General features: G+C 42.2%; 1 protein-coding gene across 2 annotated transcripts in view; it reads right to left on the bottom strand.

The window, feature by feature from the left end:
- LOC110534281 (storkhead-box protein 2) overlaps positions 1 to 18742 on the bottom strand; it is a 60512-nt gene extending 41770 nt beyond the window's left edge. Inside the window, exon 1 of one of the 2 annotated variants that reach the window (XM_021619045.2) lies at positions 17702 to 18742. In XM_021619045.2, the coding sequence (XP_021474720.2) occupies positions 17702 to 18023 (322 nt within the window). In that variant the 5' untranslated portion in view covers positions 18024 to 18742. Of the gene's footprint in view, positions 1 to 546; positions 2028 to 17701 lie in introns of those variants that run through there. The other variant, XM_021619046.2, reaches the window with a different exon arrangement.
- Positions 18743 to 26363: the final 7621 nt, after the last annotated feature.

The raw sequence follows: 26363 nt of genomic DNA, 5'->3' as shown, positions 1-26363 counted from the left end.
CTATCTGACACTTCACACAACAGTACCAGATGGACAAGCATCTCACAGAAATGTGCATGCTATATGGATATGCAGATCACTCACACCTCAACCCATGATTCAAGGGGAAAGAAAAATCTGTGATGGGAGGGTTTCAAAGCTGTAGCTCCAACAACATCCCATTGCTTACCATTTTAGCCCTTGGTTGTACTAAAATCCTAATATTACCATTTTAATTAATAAATAACCAAACCGCCGTGATGCAATATCCTTGCCTGGGACCATTCAATTCCAATATTGTCTTTACCCTTTTACTATGTCACTTAAACTTTTTTATTTTTTATTTCACAAGCATTACAGAACACAGACACTCACAAACTCAACCCTTTGTCATCACATATTCCATATCCATAGAAACCCAATAGTAGCCTTGGAAAAAATGTGATCTTGGAAGAAACCAAGACCTTACTAACCCTCATGTACAACTTCACACATGCTTGCCAACATCTGACAAGATGGTGAATTAGGGATGGTAGTGGTTGTGGTGGGGGGTGCTGTCAGACTCACCTGGCATTTGGTAGCCCCGGGGGGGACCTGGTGAGATGTGGGGTGGAGGAGGGGGAGTGTGGTGGTGTTTCTGCTGGAGACGGAAGTCCTTCTCGCTCCGGGAGCGGGTGCGCTCCGGCAGCCGCTCGGACAGGTCCGAACTGGGCCAGGCCCGCCGCAAATTAGTGCTGCGGGTCTTTTTCATAGCGACCCCTGGGGCAAGCGGCTTGCCACGGGGCTACTACTGTGTTCGGGGGGAGGCCGACCAGAGGCTTAGTGCCTCCCCCACACCAGGCTGCATCACATCCGGCCGTGATTGGGAGTCCCATAGGGCGACGCACAATTGGCCCAGCGTCGCCCGGATTTGGCCGGGGTAGGCCGTCATTGTAAATAAGAATTTGTTCTTAACGGACTTGCCTAGTTAAATAAACCTTAAATTAAAAATAAATTAAAACATCATCAGGGATGCCCGGTGCAAGGGATCAGGCGAGAGACATGACGGAGGACCAGCGTGCACGCTTGCATACACACACACGCACGTTTTCTCATTCACAGGCAAACTACTACAGCCGCCCCTCAATCCAGACTGCGGTGGATTGGCATCTGCTGCGTTTTCCCAGGCTGATCCATTGCGGCGGAGGCGGTGCTGGTTGCGCGAGGCATCACCCTTTTTTTATGTCAGCGATCAGTCCAAACCACCATTTGTAGCATCCCTGTTCGCATGCGTCGGGAGGCACATTACGTAGCCGCTATGCTGCGGGAGGGGAGGGGTGGCAGGGGTAAGGATGAAGGAAATGGGGCATGGGAGGCAAGGAGAGAGGATGGCGATGAGAGATGGAGGTGTGGGAAAGGAAGGTTGGAGGGGGGTTGATTCAGGTGAATCGAGTTTTTTTTGTGGAGGAGGGGGAAGAGAGGGGTAGAGAATCGGCAGTTTAGCTGTCGAGGCTCTTCTCCACAATAGCTCAATTCACCATGGGAACTATAGGGCTCGCTCCGCCGAGCCCCGGAAAACAAAAGAGCCCCCCCCTTTGAGGAAAAAAGGAGAAAGAATAGCGCCCTTTACCCCGACCTCCACAGAAAAACTCTATAGATTGCAGAGTGTAGCGGAGGCCAAATCCACCGCGCAAGACCCGCTCGTCCTCGACGACACCACACCGAGAAAGGGTGGGGAGAAAAAAAAAGATGGAGCGCATAGAAATAAAACAAATCCCAGAATAGATATCCTCCTCCTCTCTCGTGAAAATCCAATACGAGAATCCAATCCTAAGAGGCTCGTTGGAGCATCCATTCATTCAACCGACAGGGCTACGGCTAACTCCAGTCAACGGCCAATGTCTTTCAACGGTAACCACCGCAGCTGCCACTGCTCCCAGAACCTCAAGAAAGGGTGTGTGTGTGCGTGCCTGCCCACTGTGCGAGATTCTGCGTGAGCATGCGTGTGTCTGTGTCTGGGTGACTGAGACAAGGGGAGGGGTAGGGAGAGAAAGAGAGAGACCGAGGACACAAGTATAGTGGAGAAGAAAGAAAATAACATCCACACACACACAAATGCAGCAGCCACATGTGTCCTGCAAGCAATTTATTAAGGTACTAATGATGAGAGCCTCTGGCTGAGTGTTTCTTTTTAACCACCCCCCTCACTCTTGCTCTCCATCCCTCTCTAACTCTCTCTCTATCAGCTGTGCAGTGCCACTGCAGGAAAGGGGGCAGGATAAGCATGAGACCATCTCCCTCGCTACCCTCTTGAGACATGTCCCATGCTAATTGAGGAACTGTCCTGCATTACATGCAACTGAACAACCCCCAAAGCTTGGCTCCGCCCCCAGCTTTTGGCCCAGCCTATGAAAGCTCTGCTGTTAGATGAAATTGTTAAAATGATTAGCCCCTCTATATAACCACTGTATAACAATGAATGGTATTAAATAATACAACAGAAACACCATCAAGGATTTGCTTCATCAATATTATTTTAATTTAACTAGGCAAGTCAGTTAAGAACAAATTCTTATTTTACAATGACAGCCTACCCCAGCTAAACCCAGACTACACTGGGCCAATTGTACACCACCGTATGGGACTCTCAATCACATCTGGTTGTGATACAGCCTGGAATCAAACCAGGGTCTATAGTGATGCCTCTATCACTGAGATGCAGTGCCTTAGACCACTGCGCCACTCAGGAGTCCCTACTGAAATTGATTTCACATTTCTTATTTCTATTCAAAACCGCATATAGTTTTACTTGGCTTACAATTTTTAAATGGGCTCCTTAGTGATGCAGTGGTCTAAGACACAGCATCTCAATGCAAGAGGAGTCACTGGTTCAAATCCAGGCTACATCACATCTGGCTGTGATTGGGAGTCCCATAGGGTGGTGCACAATTGGCCCAGTGTCTTTGGGGTAGGCCATTATTGTAAATAATAATTTGTTCTTTACTGGCTTTCCTAGTTAAATATATTTTAAACAACAGGGATTCTTCCTTGAAATGTCATGCTTTGGACTTCTTTCCCTTATTCCCACTTGTGAGTGATACCCCTAAAGACAACTCATAGAGTAAGACCCCATCTACATTTATTAGCCTACAGAAGCCAATTTTTGTATTTAATAAATGTTGTATTTCACAACAATGTTTGGTAGACCAGTCAGTCCTTAGCTCTGAGGTTTGTATCTTTGAGATTCTACTGTAGATTAAATCATCATAGACCAAAAGGCAAGGATTTAAAGTGTTACTTAAAGTCAGGAGTTCCCCTGAAGTCTACATGAGTTTTCCAGATGTAATAACATTTCAGGGAAGATGAGAGGGACCCCATACACACTCAGGTTGAACAGCTGATGTACAACTTACTTGATGCAAAGGTTTTGATACAACTGATATTGTTGTGATACAATGGAGAGTTTGTCTGCACACAAAATGTTTACACAACAATTGTGCAGTGTCTCCACAACACTTGTGTAATTAGTTTTATGCAGACAAACTCTGTTGTATCACAACAGTTGTGCCAGATGTGTTGTACATCAGTTGTACAACTTGAGTATGTACAGAGCCAAAGGTGTTTAATCCTTTTCCCCTCAAAATTGACATTTTTTTTGTAATTCAAGGACGTTAACAATTATTACAGGCCATGGCAGAGACAAATTAATGAGATCAGAGAGGCTTCTACACACACACCTAATTAGATTAAACTTTTTGGGGGGCGAATTCAATGAAACTTTGCTATTATCAGGCATCATCCTCCATGAGTCATGGCGTGATGTCACGAGCGTCGTAAATACATTCGGACCAAAGTGCAGCATGAAATCGGTTTGACATCTTTTTATTAAAGTGAACCGAACAAAAAACAATAACGAATACCAGTGAAGTTCATGCAGTGCTCGCTCACAGAAACAAGATCCCACAAAACACAGTGTGGAAATGGCTGCCTAAATATGATCCCCAATCAGAGACAACGATAAACAGCTGCCTCTGATTGGGAAACATACCAGGAGGCCAACATAGAAAAAACAACCTAGATTACCCACCCTAGTCACACCCCGACCCAACATAGAGAATAAAAAGGCTCTCTATGGTCAGGGCGTGACACGTAAACTCTTGGCTATTCTTGACTACTTCTGCACCATGAAGTACATTTAATCACAGTTGAAAAACCAATATTATGTTATTTATGCAACAAACAAAAAAATATATATACTCAAAATTACATGCATGAATTTGGTTGTAACTGTCTAAATGTCAGGGTCACATAAGGCATTCAGACGTTTTTATCTCAATATCAAATCATTTCTGGGTAACAATTAAGTTCCTTACAGTAATATTTTTCCATTACAATGGTAAAAAAATAAACAAAAAAACACAATTTCTCAGGCCATAACTCCACCCATGCAAAGTCTGTTGTAGATTGTATTTTCAACCAGTAACTATCAGGAAATAACACTGATCAAATGTTCCACACTTGTGTAGTGTTAGTTTCAGGAAATCAGAATTTTGACTACATTGGGCCTTTAATGTAGATTCAGCAAGATGACATAACTTTTCCTTTCTACTATGTTAAATCCCATCCAGGGGCCGATGGGACTTAAATTAGTGCACGTTAAAGCATGATGGTGCAATGCATCTGAATGTTAATGATTCAATGTGTTCATGTTTTAATTGTATCTGTCCCTTAACCAAAATATATTGTTATTATTATAAACAACAAGACCATATCTGTCCGAAACAGATATCAACAGTAACCAAATCTGCCAAGCTTTCTGTATTTGTCTCTTGCCAATTTGCATCCTCCCGCATATCCACAGCATAGGATACCCTCAATGGAAAAAAGCTGAATCTTTAGCAACTATGCTTATTCTGTGGGTAAGTAAACTAAACCATATTTAGGCTAGTTATACAGTACATAAAAGGCACACTATATATTATATTTATCTTGTGCCCCCAAATATAAACACACTTTTGGATATCAAATACATTTTTATTTGTCACATGCGCCAAATACAACAGATGTAGTAGTCCTTACAGAAAAATGCTTACTTACAAGCCCTTAACCATAAATGCAGTTAAGAAAAATACCTTAAAAATGTAAGAAATAAAAGTAACAAATAATTAAAGAGCAGCAGTAAAATAACAATAGCGAGGATATATACAGGGGGTACTGGTACAGAGTCAATGTGTGGGGACTCCGGTTAGTCGAGGTAATATGTACATGTAGGTAGAATTATTAACGTGACTATGCATAGATAATAACAAAGAGTAGCAGCAGCATATAAAGAGGGGGGGCAATGCAAATATTCTGGGGTAGCCATTTGATAAGCTGTTCAGGAGTCTTATGGCTTGGGGGTAGAAGCTGTTTGGAAGCCTCTTGGACCTAGACTCGGCTCTCCGGTACCGCTTGCCATTCGGGAGCAGAGAGAACAGTCTATGACTAGGGTGGCTGGAGACTTTGACAATTTTTAGGGCCTTCCTCTGACACCGCCTGGTATAGAGGTCCTGGATGGCAGGAAACTTGGCCCCAGTGATGTACTGGGCAGTACACACAACCCTCTGTAGTGCCTTGTGGTCGGAGGCCGAGCAGTTGCCATACCAGGCAGTGAAGCAACCCATCAGGATGCTCTCGATAGTGCAGCTTTGAGGATCTGAGGACCCATGCCAAAACTTTTTAGTCTCCTGAGAGGGAATAGGCGTTGTCGTGCCCTCTTCACCACTGTCTTGGTGTGCTCGGACCATGTTGGTTTGTTGGTGATGCGGACGCCAAGGAACTTGAAGCTCTCAATCTGCTCCACTACATCCCGTCGATGAGAATAGGGGTGTACTCGGCCCTCTTTTTCCTGTAGTCCACAATCGTCTCCTTTGTCTTGATCACGTTGAGGGAGAGGTTGTTGTCCTTGCACCACACAGCCAGGTCTTTGACCTCTTCCCTATAGGCTGTCTCGTCATTGTCGGTGATCAGACCTACCAGTGTTGTGTCATCGGCAAACTTTATGAGGGTGTTAGAGTCGTGCCTGGCCGTGCAGTCATGAGTGAGCAGGGAGTACAGGAGGGGACTGAGCACGCTCCCCTGAGGGGCCCTGTATTGAATATCAGCGTGATGGTTGTGTTGTTACCTACCCTTACCACCTGGGGGCGGCCCGACAGGAAGACCAGGATACAATTGTAGCGGGAGGTGTTAGTGATGAGCTTTGAGCGCACTATGGTGTTGAAAACTGAGCTGTAGTCAATGAATAGCATTCTCACATAGGTGTTCATTTTGTCCAGGTAGCAGTGTGGAGTGCAATAGAGATTGCATCATCTGTGGATCTGTTGGTATTACAGACTCAGTCAGGGACAGGTTGAAAATGTCAGTGAAGACACTTTCCAGTTGGTCAGCGCATGCTCGGAGTACACGTCCTGATAATCCATCCTGCGGCCTGGTGAATGTTGACCCGTTTAAAGGTCTTACTCACATCGGCTGCGGAGAGCGTGATCACACAGTCATCCAGAACAGCTGGTGCTCTCACATGCATGTTTCAGTGTTACTTGCCTCGAAGCGAGCATAGAAGTAATTTAGCTCATCTGGTAGGCTTGTGTCACTGGGCAGCTCGTGGCTGTGCTTCCCTTTGTAGTCTGTATTAGTTTGCAAGCCCTGCCACATCCGACGAGTGTCGGAGCCGGTGTAGTACGATTCGATCTTAGTCCTGTATTGACGCTTTGCCCATTTGATGGTTCGTCGGAGGGCATAGCGGGATTTCTTATAAGCATCCGGGTTAGAGTCCCGCTCCTTGAAAGTGGCAGCTCTACCCTCCTTGAAAGTGGCAGCTCAGTGCAGCTATTGCCTGTAATCCATGGCTTCTGTTTGGGGTATGTACGATGTCATCAATGCACTTATTGATGAAGCCAGTGACTGATGTGGTGTACTCCTCAATGCCATCAGAACATATTCCAGTCTGTGCTAGCAAAACAGTCATGTAGCTTAGCATCTGCTTCATCTGACCAGTTCTTTATTGACCGAGTCACTGGTGCTTCCTGCTTTAGTTTTTGCTTTTAAGCAGGAATCAGGAGGATATAATTATGGTCAGATTTACCAAATGGAGGGTGAGGGAGAGCATTGTACGCATCTCTGTGTGTGGAGTAACGGTAGTCGCAAGTTTTTTTTCCTCTGGTTGCACATTTAACATGCTGATAGAAATGAGGTAAAACGGATTTAAGTTACACTGCATTAAAGTCCCCAGCCACTAGGAACGTTGCCTCTGGATGAGCGTTTTCCTGTTTTCTTATGGCGGTATACAGCTCATTGAGTGTGGTCTTAGTGCCAGCATCAGTCTGTGGTGGTACGTAAGACAGCTAAGAAAAATACATATGAAAACTCACTAGGTAGATAGTGTGGTCTACAGCTTATAATGAGATACTGTACCTCAGGCGAGCAAAACCTCGAGACTCCCTTGCCCTCCATTACATTATTTTTTACTTAACTTATTTTTCTTAAAACTGCATTGTTGGTTATGGGCTTGTAAGAAAGCATTACACCTGTTGTATTCGGCACGTGACAAATACAATTTGATATTTTCTGTTTTCTGCTAACAAAGCCTGCAGTACCGCGGTCGGCCTTGAACTCCGTGGCTTCAATGAGTGCGGGCAGTAGTTCTCTCATGGTATGGCCACACTGAGATGCTGTGCCTGCAAATTCTGATTAAACCAATGTTTTTTGAATGTGAGTCATCTATTGCCAGAAGAATATCAACATAGATGATTGTCCATAAAATAGTTGCACAATATGGTTGCCTTAAAGTATACAACTGGTCCCCAAAAAATAGAGATGGGCTGATAGACAAAAACGGACAACAATATACGACATATACAATTTCATCTGTGTTCATGCATCTCAATGTGGTCGTACCTGTAGGCCATCGGCACACTGAGACTTTGTGTCTGACAGTCCGTTGCCAAATAGTTGACTTGAGTTGTACTTTTGACGAACAAAAACGGACAATGATGTACGTCAAATACAATTTTATCTGTGTTCATGCGTTTGAGTGTGGTCATAGCCTCCTCTCAGTAGCTTAATGTACCCTACTTTGCCCTCTAATGGTAGTACATGACCTTACGTGGTTCCTGCCATCACAGCAGATGTCAACAACAACAAAACCTATGACTGACTGTACAGTATGCCTAAAAGGCACAGCTATTGACACTTTTGTCACACTTTCAAATGTGTTTTGGATTAGACAAATTGATCAGTCACAGCTTAGCCTTCCACCTACAGTACCAATCAAAAGTTTGGATGCACCTACTCATTCAAGGATTCTTCTTTATTTTTACTAATTTCTACATTGTAGAATAATAGTGAAGACATCAAACTATGAAATAACACACATGGAATCATGCAGTAACCAAAAAAGTGTTAAATCAAAATATATTTTAGATTCTTCAAAGCAGCCACCCTTTGCCTTGATGACAGCTTTGCACACTCTTGGAATTCTCTCCACCAGCTTCACCAAGAATGCTTTTCCAACAGTCTTGAAGGAGTTATTGTTGACTGCTTTTCCTTCACTCTGCGGTCTAACTCATAACAAACCATCTCAATTGGGTTGAGGTTGGGTGATTGTGGAGGCCAAGTCATCTGATGCATCACTTTTAAAAAAACTTTTGTTTAACTAGGCAAGTCAATTAAGAACAAATTCTTATTTACAATGACAGCCTACTCTGGCAAACCCCGACAACGCTGGGCCAATTGTACGCCGCCTCCCAATCACGGCCAGACATGATACAGCCTGGATTCAAACCAGGTACTATAGTGAAGCCTCTTGCACTGAGATGCAGTGCCCTAGACCGCTGCGCCACTCGGGAGCCCATCACTCTCCTTCTTGGTCAAATAGCCCAGCCTGGAGGTGTGTTGGGTCATTGTCCTGTTGAAAAACAAATGATAGTCCCACTATGCGCAAACCAGATGGGATTGCATATCGCTGCAGAATGCTGTGGTAGCCATGGTGGTTAAATGTGTCTTCAATTCAAAATAAATAACAGACCATGTCACCAGCAAAGCACCCCTACACCATCACACCTCCATGCTTCACAGTGGGAACCGCACATGCAAAGATAATCCGTTCACCTACACTGCGTCTCACAAAGACACTGCTTTTTGAACCAAAAATCTCATTTCTTATAGAATCTCAATCTTTATTGGACCAAGCAAGTCTCTTCTTCTTATTGGTGTCCTTTAGTAGTGGTTTCTTTGAAGCAACTCGACCATGAAGGCCTGATTCACGCAGTCTCCTCTGAACAGTTGATGTTGAGATGTGTCTGTTACTTGAACTCTGTGAAGCATTTATTTGGGCTGCAATTTCTGAGGATGGTAACTCTAATGAACTTATCCTCTGCAGCAGGTCTTACTTTCCTGTGGCGGTCCTCATGAGAGACAGTTTCATCATAGCGCTTGATGGTTTTTGTGACTGCACTTGAAGAAACTTTCCAGATTGAGTGACCTTTATGTCTTAAAGTAATGGTGGACTGTTGTTTCTCTTTGCTTATTTTAGATGTTCTTGCCATAATATGGACTTGGTCTTTTACCAAATAGGGCTGCTATCTTCTATATACCACCCCTAACTTGACACAACACAACTGATCGGCTCAAACACATTAAGAAGGAAGGAAATTTGACAAATGAACTTTTAACAAGGCACCCCTGTTATTGAAATGCATTCCATGGTGACTACCTCATGAAGCTGGTTGAGGGAATGCCAAGAGTGTGCAAAACTGTCATGTTACTACATGATTCCATGTGTGTTATTTCATAGTTTTGATGTCTTCACTATTATTCTACAATGTAGAATATAGTAAAACAAATATTTAAAAAAAACCTTGAATGAGTAGGTGTGTCCAAACCTTTGACTGGTACTGTATACTTATTCACACCCAGTTCTTGTAGGAAATGCAAACTTGTAGTATATTTGAGTTTTTAAAAGGTTTTTAAAGTTTTTAATTTCCACTTTGTGACATTTCAGACTTGATATGCCATAAAGAACAATGTATAAACCCCTACAATAATCCACACAATAATTCACATTTCCTGTTGCTTCAGGATTATTTTCCTGCTGTAGCAAACAGTCTCAAAGTAAAATACTACATATGTACGGCCCGCAACAATAAGTTTCCACAGACTGACACTGCGACTGTGCATTGGCCAGAAAGAACTTGGCCAACCACTCCAGAAACTGAGCCTACCTTAATTAAAGCATGTTTGTTTTTGTTGAAGACCCTCAAAGGGCTCTTTTGAGTGTGAACGCAGCCCCCAGCGCACAATGGAGCCCCCAGTCATTGTCTCTCTAGCGTGGCGGCCATTGCTTGCTGCAGAGCCTGCTGACTCATAAGTATAGATGGAGGGAGAAATGAGGGAGGGATGAAAGAGGAGATGAGGGAGGGAGGGGGATGGAGGGGACAGTGTCAAATTTGCTGAAGTTCATTCATACCAAAGAGAAAATAGGAGAGGAAGAGAAGAGGAGGAGGGAGACGCAACACACCAGCCATCTTATTTCTCAATCGCGCTTTAACAGCGCTCGTAGCCATGACAACCCAGTCCGATGATCTCATAGCTGCTCCTGAGTGCCATCCCTTAAAAGAGCCAAGAGTTGTTGTTGGAGCTATAGACACAGAACAGACTACCGACAAACAGACAGAGCCAGGCACAGGCAGACAGCAGACGCAAGAAAAAGCAATACAAAAGACTGACATTTTGAAGCTGCTGTATGAGAAAAAGGCATAGAGTACAACAATGTTCAAATGTATTTATAAAGCCACTTTTCCATCAGCCGATGTCACAAAGTGCTGTACATAAACCCAGCCTAAAACCCCAAACAGCAAGCAATGCAGATGTCAAAGGTTTGGCCAGGGTAGGCCATAATTGTAAAATAAGAATTTGTTCTTAACTGACTTGCCTGGTTAAAAAAAACGAATATCATTAATTGAGCACAGATCAGGCACTATTTGCAAGTGAAAATGTAGTGTGACGCATTTGCAATGTTTACATTTTGATTGGTGGTAAAGGCCCACTCTTTAATAGTTGGTCCACCTTACAAGGTGTACCTTTAGTATTTGCTCTTAAATGTGCATCTGGTCATGCAGAACTCAAAAGATGGGCCAATGGTCATATGCAACCAGGTGTTGTGCCCCCTGGTGGCTGCTATCCCCTTAGATGAGTCATCCGCTTAGCTGGCCAACAAGAAGTACAGTGTTAGAAGAGGTCTTAGAAGAAACATTGTGCACTGGGCCTTTATTCCTTGCCTTTCTTTCTCTACAGCAATGGAGACCAAAAGCCCACAGCAAGAGGCATGTTAATTAGAAATAAAATCTAAAAATTCACTAACGAGACATGATTCTCCTTGGTTAATAAACCAAGTGGACAGACGGTTAAAGATACATGCATGAATAATTATATTATATGCCTAATTACAAATCAGTTCCTAATACTGCTAAACCAATTATGTATAATAAATAGTAACAAGACAAGTAAACTTGCCATTCGGCTGGGGTAATTCATCAATAATCATCTTCAGGTTTTAAGCAAGGTGAATGCAGCGACAAAATGCAATACTAGCAATCTCACCCTGCTAAATGAAAAGCTAAATGAAAAGCCTATGCGGTTTCCCAGACAGAGATTCTCCATTCAGAATGCTTTTTAGTCCTGGACTAAACTTAATCTGTCCAGTTGACGAGACACAGATTAAGCCTTGTCCTGGACTAAGAAGCATGTTCAAAGGAGAATTTCTATGGAACCGGTGTATAGGAAACATGCACTATAGGTCAAAATATGGTCAGTATTAGGCTAGGGACCAACTTCCCGTTTGGGCCGAAATTGAAAAGAGTAAGTACGTGTGTGAGAGAAAACAAAATACTATTTATTATGCTTAATTCAATGTGCAACCACATCTGCAGAGGTACTGATACTTGATTTTGGCCAATGAGGTCAGTGTAGCTGCAGTATCAACTTCCCTCTATGGCTTTGTTAATGTAGGCTACCTGGGCAGACAACAATTACAATTCAACACATTTTGGTGCCACACCAAGTGCAGAAACTTTTGCCAAAGTTTATATTCCAAACAAACATCCACACAAAAAAAAAACGCTTTAAACATGTACTAAAAAACATTTCCAAATGCAGTACTTTTAGTTTTCAGAGTATCCCAATTTGCTGGCATAATCATAGTGAAGGAAGTGTTCTAATGAGGGTAAATACAGAACACTTTCCATCACACATCAGAGACATCCAGGATGTGGACTATTATTTACAGGTCTGTAATTTTGTATTTAAAATCTAGTGAACGTTCAAGTTGAAACAGGTTAGGGGTTTGAGAAAGCCTTACGAATTAAAAGTGTAATTCCAACACCTTTATTTAAAAAATAATTCTCACAGTTTCCACATTGACCTAGGGGGCAAGCCGACATGTCTTGAAGCATAAGGTACTACATCTCTGAGAAACTAAGCCTGCTCTAAGATGTCACACATCACTACTGTATAGATCGCTATAGATTTGGTGTGGGCAATTCTGTGGGTGCAGTTTTTTGGTCTCCCCTGCAGTAACACACCTGATTCTACGAATCATCCAATGAATCACTGAATTCCATGAAGGCTCATCGTCTTCCATTAAAACTTAGATTAGTAGAATCAGGTGCTATTGCTTGGCTGGAGCAAAAGCCCGCCCCCACATCGGCCCCTCACAGGGTAAGATTGCCCACACTTTCTTCAAACCTTGTGTTTATTTTCACGTTGTTGTGTCTCAATAGGGCACTAGGCTCTAAACAGGAGTTGAGTGCAAGTGTTGGGTCACTCTGAGGACATCAGCTTGACATCGAAATGTCAGTCACCTGGAACCTGCTCATCATAACAATGGATTAAAGCTGAGAAAAAATGTATTCATCGCTGTCTTTTTTGTTGAGTACTTTCTCCAGATCCTTTAGAAACCCATTGTCAACCCAACTGTTCAATTGACTTTAAATGCCTGTTTTAAAACACAATTTGTTGATATTATTTAAAGAAATTCCATGCACAAATAATTTCAAAGTAACTTCAAATTAAGTTATGTGGTTATGAGTGCTGCCCTTGTGAGGTAACTAAGGGACCTGTGAGTGATGTCTACTGTATTTACCACCATGAAAGCCATGATGCATACTCCACAAGACATGCCACCAGAGGTCTCTTCACAATCCCTAAGTCCAGAACAGACTATGGGAGGTGCACAGTACTACATAGAGCCATGACTACATTGAACTCTATTCCACATCAGGTAACTGATGCAAGCAGTAGAATCAGATATAAATACTAGTGGTGTAAAGTACTTAAGTAAAAATACTTTAAAGTACTACTTAAGTCGTTTTTGGGGGTATGTGTACTATTTATATTTTTGACTACTTTTACTTCACTACATTCCATACATTTTCCCTGATGCCCAAAAGTACTCATTACATTTTGAATGTTTAGCAGGACAGGAAAAGGGTCCAATTCACACAATGATCAAGAGAACATCCCTGGTCATCTCTAGTGCCTCTGATCTGGAGGACACACTAAACACAAATGCTTAATTTGTAAATTATGTCTGAGAGTTGGAGTGTGCCACTGGCTTTCCATAAATAAATAAAAAACAAGAAAATGGCGCCATCTGGTTTGCTTAATATAAGGAATTTGAAGTGACTTGAACATTTACTTTTACTTTTGATACTTAAGTATATTTTAGCAATTACATTTACTTTTGATACTTAAGTATAATTAAAACCAAATACTTGTAGACTTTTACTCAAGAAGTATTTTACTGGGTGACTTTCACTTTTACTTGAGTCCTTTTCTATTAAGGTAACTTTATTTTTACTCAAATATGACAATTGCTTACTTTTTCCACCACTGAAAAATAGACCTTATATGGAACAGCGGGAACTGTGAAGAGACACACACAAAGATAAAGACACACGCATACATTGTAATATTGTTGTATGGTGGTATTATACATTTTGTACTGTAGATATGTATGTAGTGGTGTAATAATGTTACTGTTTTATCTCTTTTTTTATATGTAATGTAAGTGCTTTAATGTGTTCGCAGCACCTAATGGGGATCCCTAATAAATATGAATACAAATGATAGAGTAATGAGCAGCAGGCGACAAAAAGCTCGGCATTGTGTGACCCATCCAAAGGTTTTGTTATATTATTGTGACCCACCAAGTAAACACAAATATGTAGAAAAAGACAGTGCTAAATAAAGTATACTACTTAAAATATATATTTCAAACGTTTTTTCCTCCATCACGACCGCCAAGTAATTAAACATGTTTCTGGCCGATACCCAGTCTTAAGTTGCAACCCTAGAGAGGAATTACTCTCAACGCATCAGTGGGGCCCCAACCCACCACTTGGGAAACACTGTCAGAGTTATTCCTGTCACCCTTTTGGAAATACTGCCAGAGTCATTCCTGTTACCACCTGGGACATACTGCCAGAATCATTTCTGTGACGTCTATCGTTTCCCCCAATTCTCTCTTCCAGGCCCCTCCTCTTCCTTCCATCGGGGAGAGTGCTTCAGTGTTTAGCATGGTTCCTTTCCTGAACAGACCCTCTACTTTCCTTCCTGCATGGGACACTTCTCGTAGCCCTTTGTTAGAAACCCGCAAATGGAAACAAAGGGCTTTCATTCAATTAAACTTGTAACCAGGTTTCTGGGACAAGTAAAAAAAACAGGCTTTTCCGCACAGCGAGAAAAAGCATGTTTCAATCCAATTGCAATAGTTTTATTTTGGCTTCAATGCGAAAACATTGTTTCGTTGAGTACAGGAATGCACATTTTGTTTTGGATGTTGTTTTTTGACTTAACCGGTTAGAGTTTAATCGAATTCAATTCAACCCCACAGTCACAGCTGCTATGGGCTTTCCTGCTGAGGTGGGATGCGCCTTTCCTTCCTCAATTCAAGGGTGTGTGTGGGTTTTAACCTTGAGAAAACCAAGGACAACATTCTTCCACTACCTCTGTCAAATTGGGCCAGATAAATAGTCAGTGAATGAAGGGTACCTACCCACTGGGCACACACTGGTTGAATCAACATGGTTTCCAAGTCGTTTCAATGAAATAACGTTGAACCAACGTGGAATTGACATCTGTGCCCAGTGGGTATGCACATGGAGCAGCTGCCTCCACTACCCCCCTTGTTACTCAGTGACTACCACAATGACATGATGGGGAAGAAGGGGCTACTGTCAACGGATGCACACATCTAATAGCAAAAAACATTTGCTGCCGGATGCTGCAATTCACAAATCAGATTACATGCAAGAGCTTTGATATTCAAAGAAACACAACATCCCCTTGGGTGGTATTTAGTTGTTCAGTAATCAGTAGCTTACCAATTCCGGACATTGTTCAGGACTGAAGACATCCCAACCCTACAGCAATTTATAATCAGCCAAATACCATATGACAAACACAATTGACAATTGGCATCAAATATACATTTAAAGTTTTGTCTGGTTAAAGCGAAAATGTAAAAACAATAATTTATGTGATTTTCTATCTTCTACAAATGGCAAAGCCCACCCCACATGGCTTGATCAACCTGAGCTCTTTGGTCTTCAGACCTTCAAATGTCGAGTGCATGAACATCTAGCCACATCGCCGGTAGGACAATTTATCCTTGATCTGCAGTGAATTATTAATGGCCTATTAGATTTATTTGATGTCTGACATGACTATTGTTCACAATTGCACCTAACAAAAACCGACAAAAACAAAAACAGACTCTGGCAAGTGAGAAAACCCTCATTTTAAAGGGATATTTCAGGATTTTGGCAATGATAAAAATGATCTACTTCCCAAGAGTCTTGTGGATACCATTTTTAAATCTCTGTGTCCAGTATGAAGAAAGTTAGAGGTAGTTTTGCGAGCCAATGCTAACTAGCGTTAGCGCAGTGACTGGAAGTCTGTGGGTATCTACTAGCATGCTGTATGTGTTCAGAATGAAAAGGAACAAGCAGACCTTAGATATACATGTATCCCAAGTAAACAGAAACAACTTTCCTAGACTTCTAGCTAGTCTAAGTAACCATGGCCATCCCACACATCTATGGGAGAGGTTTATGCAGAAGAAAGTACTGACTGTGATACGGATTGCGGGCTGAAGTACAGCCCACCCACACAACACTACCAGAAAATGTCCAACAGAGCCACATACAGAATAGAATGGCCTAACATTGGAATTAGAAATATGTGGAAAATTCTGGAATCTGCCAGTGATTCTAAGCCCCACCTTAGTTTCTCTAGACATGGGAGTAGCAGACCAGCTAACTCCAACCAAACAAACTTATTAGGTTAGACCAACTTGTGACTCTGAACTTTGCTATCCAGAGCCAACCATTGTTTTCAATTTCAAAAGCTCTATTTCCTCACCTTTTAAGCCAAGTCAATGTGCATGTGATTATTAACTGTTGTGAATATGAATTCAACTTCCAGCACTCAGTAAGACATGAATCTGATACAGTATGACTGTGTTTTGTCAGATGAAAGATGGGTCAGCAGACAGAGTTTTCCACATCTGTAGTATGTTCAGCACTGCGCTGGCCAAGCAAGACAAGTAGCACTAGCAGCTTGCATGAGCATTAATATAGAGCCCTCATTAGATTAGAGACTGTATTCATCTGTGGTTATTTATTAGCTATCAGGGAAACATTCCAAAGCTTATCAGTGCTGGCTGCTTTGGTGGTAGGGTCAGGGAGGGCATGGTACCCCCCTCCATGGACAAATAAGCACAGAATCTCCCCTTGTTTGAAACTTTTTCTCAATCAATATTTGACTGTTTTGCAACTTTCCCATCCTTTTGAAATTGTTGATGTGGCAGAAAGAGAGAGAGATAGAGAGATGTTTACATGGTCCTGAACTTGGTCTCTTCACAAAGCAATGGTGTTTCTCAATAGGTATTTGATTTCTTGCTTACAGTACATAAAGAAAAACACAAATAGCCTACTCTCTCTAAAAGCAGATTTTGTTCAGACTTTCAAAGCATTTATGAGTGACCGACCCTGAAGTTTTCCGCACTAGACAACCACCTCGGTTCATCTTCACATGTCCCCAAACTTCATGGTATACACATACACACACACACACACACACACACACCACTCGCTCTAACCACACATGCATCTCTACTGCTCTGATTGTTTACCTGAAATACAAGCAGATCCCACTAATTTCAAGAGAAACTCCAAAGTCCCACACATATTTCCCTTACTAGCAGAACAATGGTGAGGAAAGTGAGAATTAAGGAAACCACAGGTAGGGCTATAAATTAACATGTATTTTTACTCTTCTGCTGGCCTCAGGGTTCTCCCATTACTCCTCCTGGGTACCATGAGTCTCACACATTCCATTTGATCACAACCCAATGCGCACAGATGTCAATTCGACGCCTATTATACGTTGGTTCAATGTGTACATTGAAATTACGTGAAAACAACGTTGATTCAACCAGTGTCTGCCCAGTGGGAAAGGCCTACTGTTATTCATTAAAGTTGAGGCACAACATCCTATTGTGCAGAGTGGACCACCACAGTGTTCAGATGACCTGAAACGTACTTTAGGCTACTCAATAAACAAAACAAACAAGTGACAACAACCTGCCTGGATGTCATTATGATGATAATCACAGATAGCCTATAGGATTGATTGAGTACAGTCTTACCGATGCACTTGATCTCGAAACCTCCGGGCGGTTTGAGGGCCCGCCTCGTCCATCCCGCTCTGAGCACCTCGAGGTGGTGTTCCTTCCCTTGGATCAGCAGGACATCCTCGTCAATCCAGCCTAGGAAAAAAGTCTCCGATATCGCATCGGTCACTTTCTTATTCCAGAAGTGCTGCATGTTGACAGCTTTGAAGTCGGCAAATATCTCGTAGCCCGTGTGATGTTGCTGGAGCTTGTCGGTTACCGCGGGCGACTCTTCGGCGCCAACCCGAGACAGCACTATGGCCAGGGAGTGAGGCGCGATCTGCAGAAACTTATCCATGTCTCAGTGCTTCGCTCTCCGCGACACTATGAATGATACCAACTTCCAATTTCTCAGAGCAGCATGTTTTACAGTATGTTTTATTCCGTACTTTGATATATTTCCAAAACGAGCACATCTTCTTGATATTTCAATCTTGATTTAGGCCTATTGAAAACTGTAGGCTACCACACAATAAACCTGACAGCACACATTTGATCTGCATCACGCAAAATGGAAATGTAGGCTATAGCCTATTCTTACAATAAATGTTCCCGCTATCTGTATCCAAAAACGAATCTTAACTTGTCAAACGTTTTTATCAGGCGACAGTAGTATACCAATTTAACAGACAAATGAACTCTTAAAACCAAGCTTTCACATATAGCCTTTAGAAGAAAATAGGTGAACCGATTATTCCATGAACCACTTCCCAAGGAAGGCTATCCGTATTACTTTCGCAAACGGTGAGAACCCCTCAGCTGTGTATGTACGTCGATCAGTGCATAGGGAATATATAAACTGCAAGTGCAGGCGATGACATCATCGTTCTGCCGTTCATGACTTCATTTGGTGTGCAAAAGGCAGCCTCCCTTTCAATGAGGGCGCACCGCGTCTCCGCATTCATCCAAAAATGAAGAAATAATCCAAACTGGTTTACATTTTCTTTTGTTCTGTGTACAACGCCTGACACATAGCCTACTGTATACCATTCACAGTCAAACCCTCAGTTCTTTGAGAAGATAGAAGCCTAATCGAAGAGGATCAGGACCACCCAATATTTGACCGTAACTCCACCTACAGCCAACCCTCTGAACATCACGAGCTCCATACCGGGGTATTGCAACAGGTGAAAATAAAAATATTTGACAGTCAAATGACAGGCGATAGAACTATAGACTACCTGTCTAGGCAGACTGGTCTCAGTCTAGACGTAACATAGTAAATGTAAATCCAGGACACTCAAATTAGTATGATATGTTACGTTTGGTATGGTTACATAAAATAGTTTTATAACTAACCCAAGATAGACCAGAGCCAGTCGTTTTCAAATGGGAGTAAATTAATCATAGTGGGCAGAACAAGCAAGAAGGTGAGTACAACCAAAAACGAGCTAGTGAGCCCCTATTAATGCATTCTAGCCTTTATTTGCATATTTCTGTTAGGAAACTCCTACTCTGTGAAGTGTGCAATAACACAATTCGCCCTTGCACTCCTAAACAATGCCTTTAGAAACTTTGTCAAAGGGTAAAGTCTACAAAACCAAAACGCAGTCCACTCTGTTACATATTCTAGTTTTGGAAACATTAAATTGTATGGAGATTAAATGTTTCAGCTGTAAAAAAAAATAATAATAATAAATTAGCAGAATGTCAGCCAAAATCCATTTTGCTTCATCTTCTCCCACTGGTTTTCCTCTCATCACCACATTTGGTAGTGAGTGAAAACGCCAACTGGATGCTTCACATTTGTACATCTGGTGAAATATCTGTTGGTCTGATGAAGGCATAACTGCCGAAATGCATTAGCCTGTCCAGCTGAAAATAAAAAGATGAAAAGGAGGGGACATCTGTCTTTTTTGTGTGACTTCTTGGAGTTTCCAATGTTTCTTGAACTTGGGGTTTCATTGCATGGTTATTGTCATATGGCAGAGCACCCAGCTATTAAAGCGAGAGAGCGCACCTGTTACCCACTCCTAATGTTAGCCACAGCAAATTGGAATTCATAACATATACGTTTTACTAACTCATAACATACTGTACTAACTGCAATTCGTAACATATCACATGAAATGGATGGACATCCACAAATTAATACATATGAAACGTAAGATATTATACAAAATGGAGTGTCTCGGATTTCCATACAGAATAATATGAAATGCTATGAAACTGTAATGGATACTCAGAGAGAAAGAGGTATAGATTCACGCGCAGAGCGTGGCAGCTGTTTATTTTGCCTTCGCGGAAGGCAGGAAATGTGGTCATAGGCAGGTAGGCAAACAGGCAGGTGAATCAAAACTAGGACTGACGGCTATAACAGGTTCTCACAAACGAGCTAGGAAAAGGCTTAGTAGAGTCAAAACGAACAATACCACCCAAAAGGCACAAACAGAATGAACTAAACTAAAGGACCAGGTGAGTAACTAACACAGGTTAAATAAATGAACAAAAATGAAAGACAGGGCTACGTTCAAGAACACAAAGAAATAGAACAAGGTTGACTAAGAAAATAAACAGAACCTTTCAGTATCCCCCACTCCCCAAGGTAGGCGGCTCCTGACGACCCAACGGCACCAGAGGGTGGAGCGGGCGGGGGAGCATAGGCGGCCGCCTACCTCGGAGGCGAGGTCCGCCAGATTGGTTTGACGAGGTTGTGGACTGACCCGACATTCTGCGTCGAGGCTGATGTCCAGGGGGTCTGTTCGGGGAGGGAGGGGGGGGGGTTTACAGTGGAATGCCTGGATCATCTCTGGGTTGAGGATGTCCTGGTCGAGGATGCCCATAACCTTCCCAGTCCACTAGATAGTGGATGCGGCCCCTCAGGCGTTTGGAATTAAGGATGGCCTGAATGGCGTAGGCAGGTTCCCCTCCGACGTCCAACGGTGGGGGCACACTGCGGGTTGAGACTGGAGAATGAAGAGGACTGTAGGTGACCGGTTTAAACAGAGACACATGGAAGGACGAGGAGATTTCATACTGACGGGTTAACTGGAGGCGGTACATGACAGGGTTGATGCGATGGGTTATGTTGAAGGGACCAATGAAGCGAGAACAGAACTTTTTGCAGGGGAGGCGGATGTCTCTGGTAGAGAGAGTGTATGGCAGAGTGAACCTCCCACTGTACCGATTCCATAACGCAAGAGGAAGGAAGAATGGGTGTAGGGTCTGAGTTACTGGTCGGAAGGTCAGACTGACGGGAGAGAGCATCAGCTTTTACGTTTTTCTTTCCAGGGATGTACTGTAAGTAACATGAAAATGGAAGCGTGTGGAGAGCCCAGCGGGCTTGACTGGAGGTTAACCTCTTGGCCCCTCTGATATATTCCAGGTTATGATGATCTGTTAGGATTAGAAAGGGATGTTGTGCCCCCTCCAACCAGTAGCTCCACTCCTCGAGGGCCAGCTTGATGACGAGGAGTTCTGTTCCCCACATCGTAGTTCTTCTCAGAGGAAAGCTTCCTGGAGAAGAAGGCACAGGGATGTGATTTGAGAGGTGTTCCCATCCGCTGAGAGAGTATGGCTCCTACTTCGGAGGCATCCACCGCCAGGTATTCGTAGTGCCCTCGTGCGGTGATAAAGGCCGTCTTCCATTCGTCGCCTTCACATATAACAAGGTTATATGCACTTTGCAGGTCGAGTTTTGTATAGATGTTGGCACGGCCCCCTTGTTCAAGGGTTGCTTGTTGTTCAAGGGAAACGGCTCTTGACCGTGACGTCATTCAGGGAACGGTAATCAATACATGGATGAAGACCACCGTCTTTTTTTTTCCAAAGGAGAAGCTGGACGCAACCAGGGAAGAAGGACAAATAAAACCGTTTGAGTGTTTCATCAATGTAGTTCCAGGTCACCTCTACAGGCTAGCTCCGCCTGAAGTTCCCTGTTGAGCCCTCTTCAGTAGACGGTAAGTATAAAGCAGCCTCACTCCTTCCACTCCCTGCAGCCATAGTGCAGAACTCAAGGGCATACTCGGCAGAGCAGGTGTTTATTTTGCCTTCACAGAAGGCAGGAAACGTGGTCATAGGCAGGCAATGGTCATACACAGGTAGGCAAACAGGCAGGTGAATCAAAACTGGGACTGAAGGCTATAACAGGTCCTCACAAACAAGCTAGGCAAAGGCTTTGCGGGGTCAGAACGAACAATAGCTCACAAAGTTACAAACATAATGAACTGACCTAAATAAGGAGCTGATGAGACCAGGTGAGTAACTAACACAGGTGAAATCAATGAACAAAAGTGAAAGACAGGACGACGTTCAAGAACACAACGAAACAGAACACAAGGTTGACTAAGAAAATAAATACAGAACCTTTCAGAAACCAGGTTGGTGTAGTCTATGTAGGCTAGTAATGATGTTTACTTAGTAGATTAGGCTACTGTAGGCTTATTGCTTGCATAGTTGAGCAGTTTTGTAGGGCTACACAAGTGAACTAAGGAATAGTAGGCACATTCCTCTTGTGGAATTACAAAACACACAACTCCATTATGCAATTAAAAACAATCACTCAACTGAGCAAATTGATCAATATTAGTAGTATAATTAATTAATAGCAATTCCATCTACCTGGTCTAAAGCAAAAAAGGTACATCTAAAATGCTGAAATATGTGCAGCACTACAGAAATAATGTCTTTATATTTGAAGGAATTTACTTCCTTGAGAGGAAATATTGAAAAATGGAACATGTTCAAAAATTGTGTTTGAAACTATAGTTACTTTTTTACTGTCAGAGTGCCAGGCCAACCCATACACTCTCCATTCAAGCAACTGCTTATTCCTGGTTCACTATTGGTTATTATCCCAGAAATTCTAAACAATATAACAATATTTGACATCATGACCAAAGTTAGAAAGAAGTACTTGCTACAGGCATTCAGGTAGAAAGCATTCAAAAAGTATTCAAGGGGTAGAATTATTTCAAAGGTTGAGAGTATTTTAATACAGTATTTTACAGACATATTTAAAGAGGGAGAGTCTGTCTGTAATAAATACAATAGCAATATACTGTATAATAATGTTTATTTATTTAGGTGAAACTCATAGATGATACAATTGGATTGCATTGCATTTATATAGCACTTTTCACTACGTCCCAAAGCTTTTATCATTGTAAGAGAAGGACTCATAGTGTAGTGGTCTAACGGTGGTCTAACGGTCTAAGCAACTGCATCCAGAACACATATACCACCGCTATTTGAGCACACTCTCTCCTCTCTATATCTATCTTTCCAATAAACAAAACAAAGATGTGAGGAGTGGGACTGCCACTACCAAAAAAAAAAAAAAAAAGAAGGGAACTCTCATTCAAAGCAGGAATGCCATTGTGTCCTCAACAGGAAATAGAGAATGTCCGTTTTTCAGTGTTTTGTTTGCTTATACCAGTTGAGGGGAACCTGATCATGTTCCTTTTTAGAGTGCTCCTTTTCTGGGGCCACAACAAAAATATGTACTGTTGGGAAACACTGCGTATACTACTTCCTTTGTTGTTGTTTTTTACGTCGATGGTCAGTAGGTTTGCACCAGATTTTATGTTTAAATCAGACATACTGTAACTAAACATTCATAACTGTTGTTATTATCTGATCTAACATAATTAATCTAACAATTGGAAATATGTGCTGTTTTGAAACAAGATTTGAGGAGGGAATAATGATATACACTTAGTGAACATTAGGATCAAGTTATTTTATTTATTTTTTTATTTTTTTTATTTCACCTTTATTTAACCAGGTAGGCTAGTTGAGAACAAGTTCTCATTTGCAACTGCGACCTGGCCAAGATAAGGCATAACAGTGTGAACAGACAACACAGAGTTACACATGGAGTAAACAATTAACAAGTCAATAACACAGTAGAAAAAAGGGGAGTCTATATATACATTGTGTGCAAAAGGCATGAGAAGGTAGGCAAATAATTACAATTATGCAGATTAACACTGGAGTGATAAATGATCAGATGGTTATGATCAGTTATGATCAGTTACCTCTGAATAAAGCTGTGGAATGTTTCTCCCTTGACGGACATTTGTTTGACATGCATGAGGAGGCATTGTGAGACACACACACACACACACACACCTATAGCTAGGTGAGGTCTTGAGTTAGGTATTCTGATCATGCCTAACACACACACACACACACACACACACACACACACACACACACACACACACACACACACACACACACGCACACACGCATGCACACACATACACACATACACCTACCTACCTATAGCTAGGTGATGTCTTGGGTTAGGTATTCTGGTCCTGCCTAACACACACACACAGACACACCTATAGCTAGGTGAGGTCTTGGGTTAGGTATTCTGGTCCTGACTGACTAGGCGCTGTCTATGGCCCTGACCAGTTAGGTGCTGACTATGGGTCTCTGGTCAGGTGGTCTTCATGGTCCTGATAGTCTTGTTTGGCTTTCTGGTCGTGCTGCATGAATCGCTTGGCTTTCCACGCCATGACCTATGTCTTTTGCCATATCCAACAAAGGTTACCATACATTACACTGATACTCTGCATGGAACTGGGAAGCTATTCTGACGATGCTGACTTGATAATAAACTCAAACACTATTGCTCATTCATTGTCATATACATCCTTTCCTTTCTCCATAAGACCTTTCAGTTCTTTTGAAGTGGTACATCTCATACAAATTACATTATACAACATCTTCCTCTAGTGGCCCTTGCATTAGATACACTTTGAAGAAGGAAATACATGTACGGCTATATCCCTTGCAGCAAAAACATTTAGGGGGAGAGAAAAAATTCAGAACTCTACAGATTATGCCTTGGCTCACTCCATCAGACTACAGTCAGATATCAGCCAATCACTCATGACACGATACATAGCAGGAAGAACAATAAACAGTGTTAGTTGGCTCTATTGCACAAATATGAATTGTAATATATTCTGTCTTGGTCCCTACCATCTGATACAGAGAGAGAAGAGGGGAGAGAGAGTGACAGAGTAGATTGGGAAACAACACAAACGTGGCAAGACACTGATTTAGAGGGATTGGGTTAAATGTCCGCATGAGTTTATCTATGACAATGACTTTGACATGATCTGCCTCACTGAAACATGGCACAGAGAAGGTTACTTTTTTACCATGTTAATGAAGCAGCTGCGCTTGGATACAAATGCATTTTTAAAAAAGCTGTGCAGCCATGGTCACAGTGTAGGCCTTCTTGTTTTACAAAAAGACTGCATTATTTTAAACCCAATGGCTGTTGCTGATTTTCAGTCTTTTGAGTGCCTTGCTTTTAAATGTAAACAACCAAATCCCTGAAGACTTTTATCTCTGAGTTTTTCTAAACTAACAACCTCTGTATGCCCCACCCTCTCTAACATTGTAATTTTTGGAGACTTTAACATCCATGTTGACTCACCCAAGTTTCCTATGGCTGCTGACTTCCTTAACTTACTGGACTGTCTAAACCTGCTGATGAGTATTTCTATTTCTGTCTGTAATAAAGCCCTTTTGTGGTGAAAAAATCATTCTGATTGGCTGGGCCTGGCTCCACAGTGGCTGCAATCCTGCCCAGTCGTGTGAAATCCATTGATTAGGGCCTAATGAATTTATTTCAATTGACTGATTTCCTTATATGAACTGTAGCTCAGTAAAATCTTTGAAATTGATGTGTTTACATGTTGTGTTTATATTTTTGTTCTGTATAGTTATTTTGACCTTCAATGTTGAAACCGGATAAGAAATTAGACTTCTTGCCATCAACAAAGTCTAGAGCCAGAGATTATTATACTTTTTTTTATTCCTGCATTGCATACCTGCTTTGAACACCTGCATTGAAGTCATTCACCTAATATCCCCTGGAAGACTACAAAGAACAACATTGTACAGGAATGGGGGACACACATCTTCCTTCGTAGTTTCAAGAGGATTAAACAAAACATGAGTCAGGAGCTCATGAAGGGTCTTTATCAATTTAGAATACTACTGAAAAATTCTCAACCTCGAGGAAGGCCAGGCATTAGGAAATCCACTAATAAGCCAACAGAGTCCATACAGAACTGTACACTGAGTGTACAAAACATTAAGAACACCTTCCTATCATTGAGTTGCACCCCCCCTTTTCCCTTTGAACCGCCTTAATTTGTCAGTGCACAAGGTGTCAAAAGCGTTCCCCAGGGATGCTGGCCCATGTTGACTCTAATGCTTCCCACAGTTGTGTCAAGTTGGCTGGATGTCCTTTGGGCGGTGAACCATTCTTGATACACACGGGAAACTGTTGAGCATAAAAAACCCAGCAGCGTTGCAGTTCTTGACATAAACCAGTGCGCCTGACACCTACTACCATACCCCGTTCAAAGGTACTTAAATATTTTGTCTTGCCCATTCAACTTCTGAATGGCACACGTACACAATCCATACAGATCTTCAAGTGCTAAAGATGGCAGTAATGACTCAACTGTCGCTGTCCAGTGTATCGCCATAGATGTGGGTGCCATACCAGCTGAGTTCTCCCACGCTGATCTACTCCCTGGTTCAAGCACTCTTCCCAAGATGTCCCAGCGAGATTGGGCTATCTTTTGGTCTTTTTTTCATTACTGTTGACACAGTCCCAAAATGTTTTGCATGTCAGCAGTCAAGTTTTCAAGATATTGGACTT

Source organism: Oncorhynchus mykiss, chromosome 10 (genome assembly GCF_013265735.2).
Source record: "Oncorhynchus mykiss isolate Arlee chromosome 10, USDA_OmykA_1.1, whole genome shotgun sequence".
In the NCBI taxonomy this organism is placed as follows: domain Eukaryota; kingdom Metazoa; phylum Chordata; class Actinopteri; order Salmoniformes; family Salmonidae; genus Oncorhynchus; species Oncorhynchus mykiss.
The sequence above is the reverse complement of the archived record's forward strand: the minus strand, read 5'-3'. Positions and strand labels throughout refer to the sequence as shown.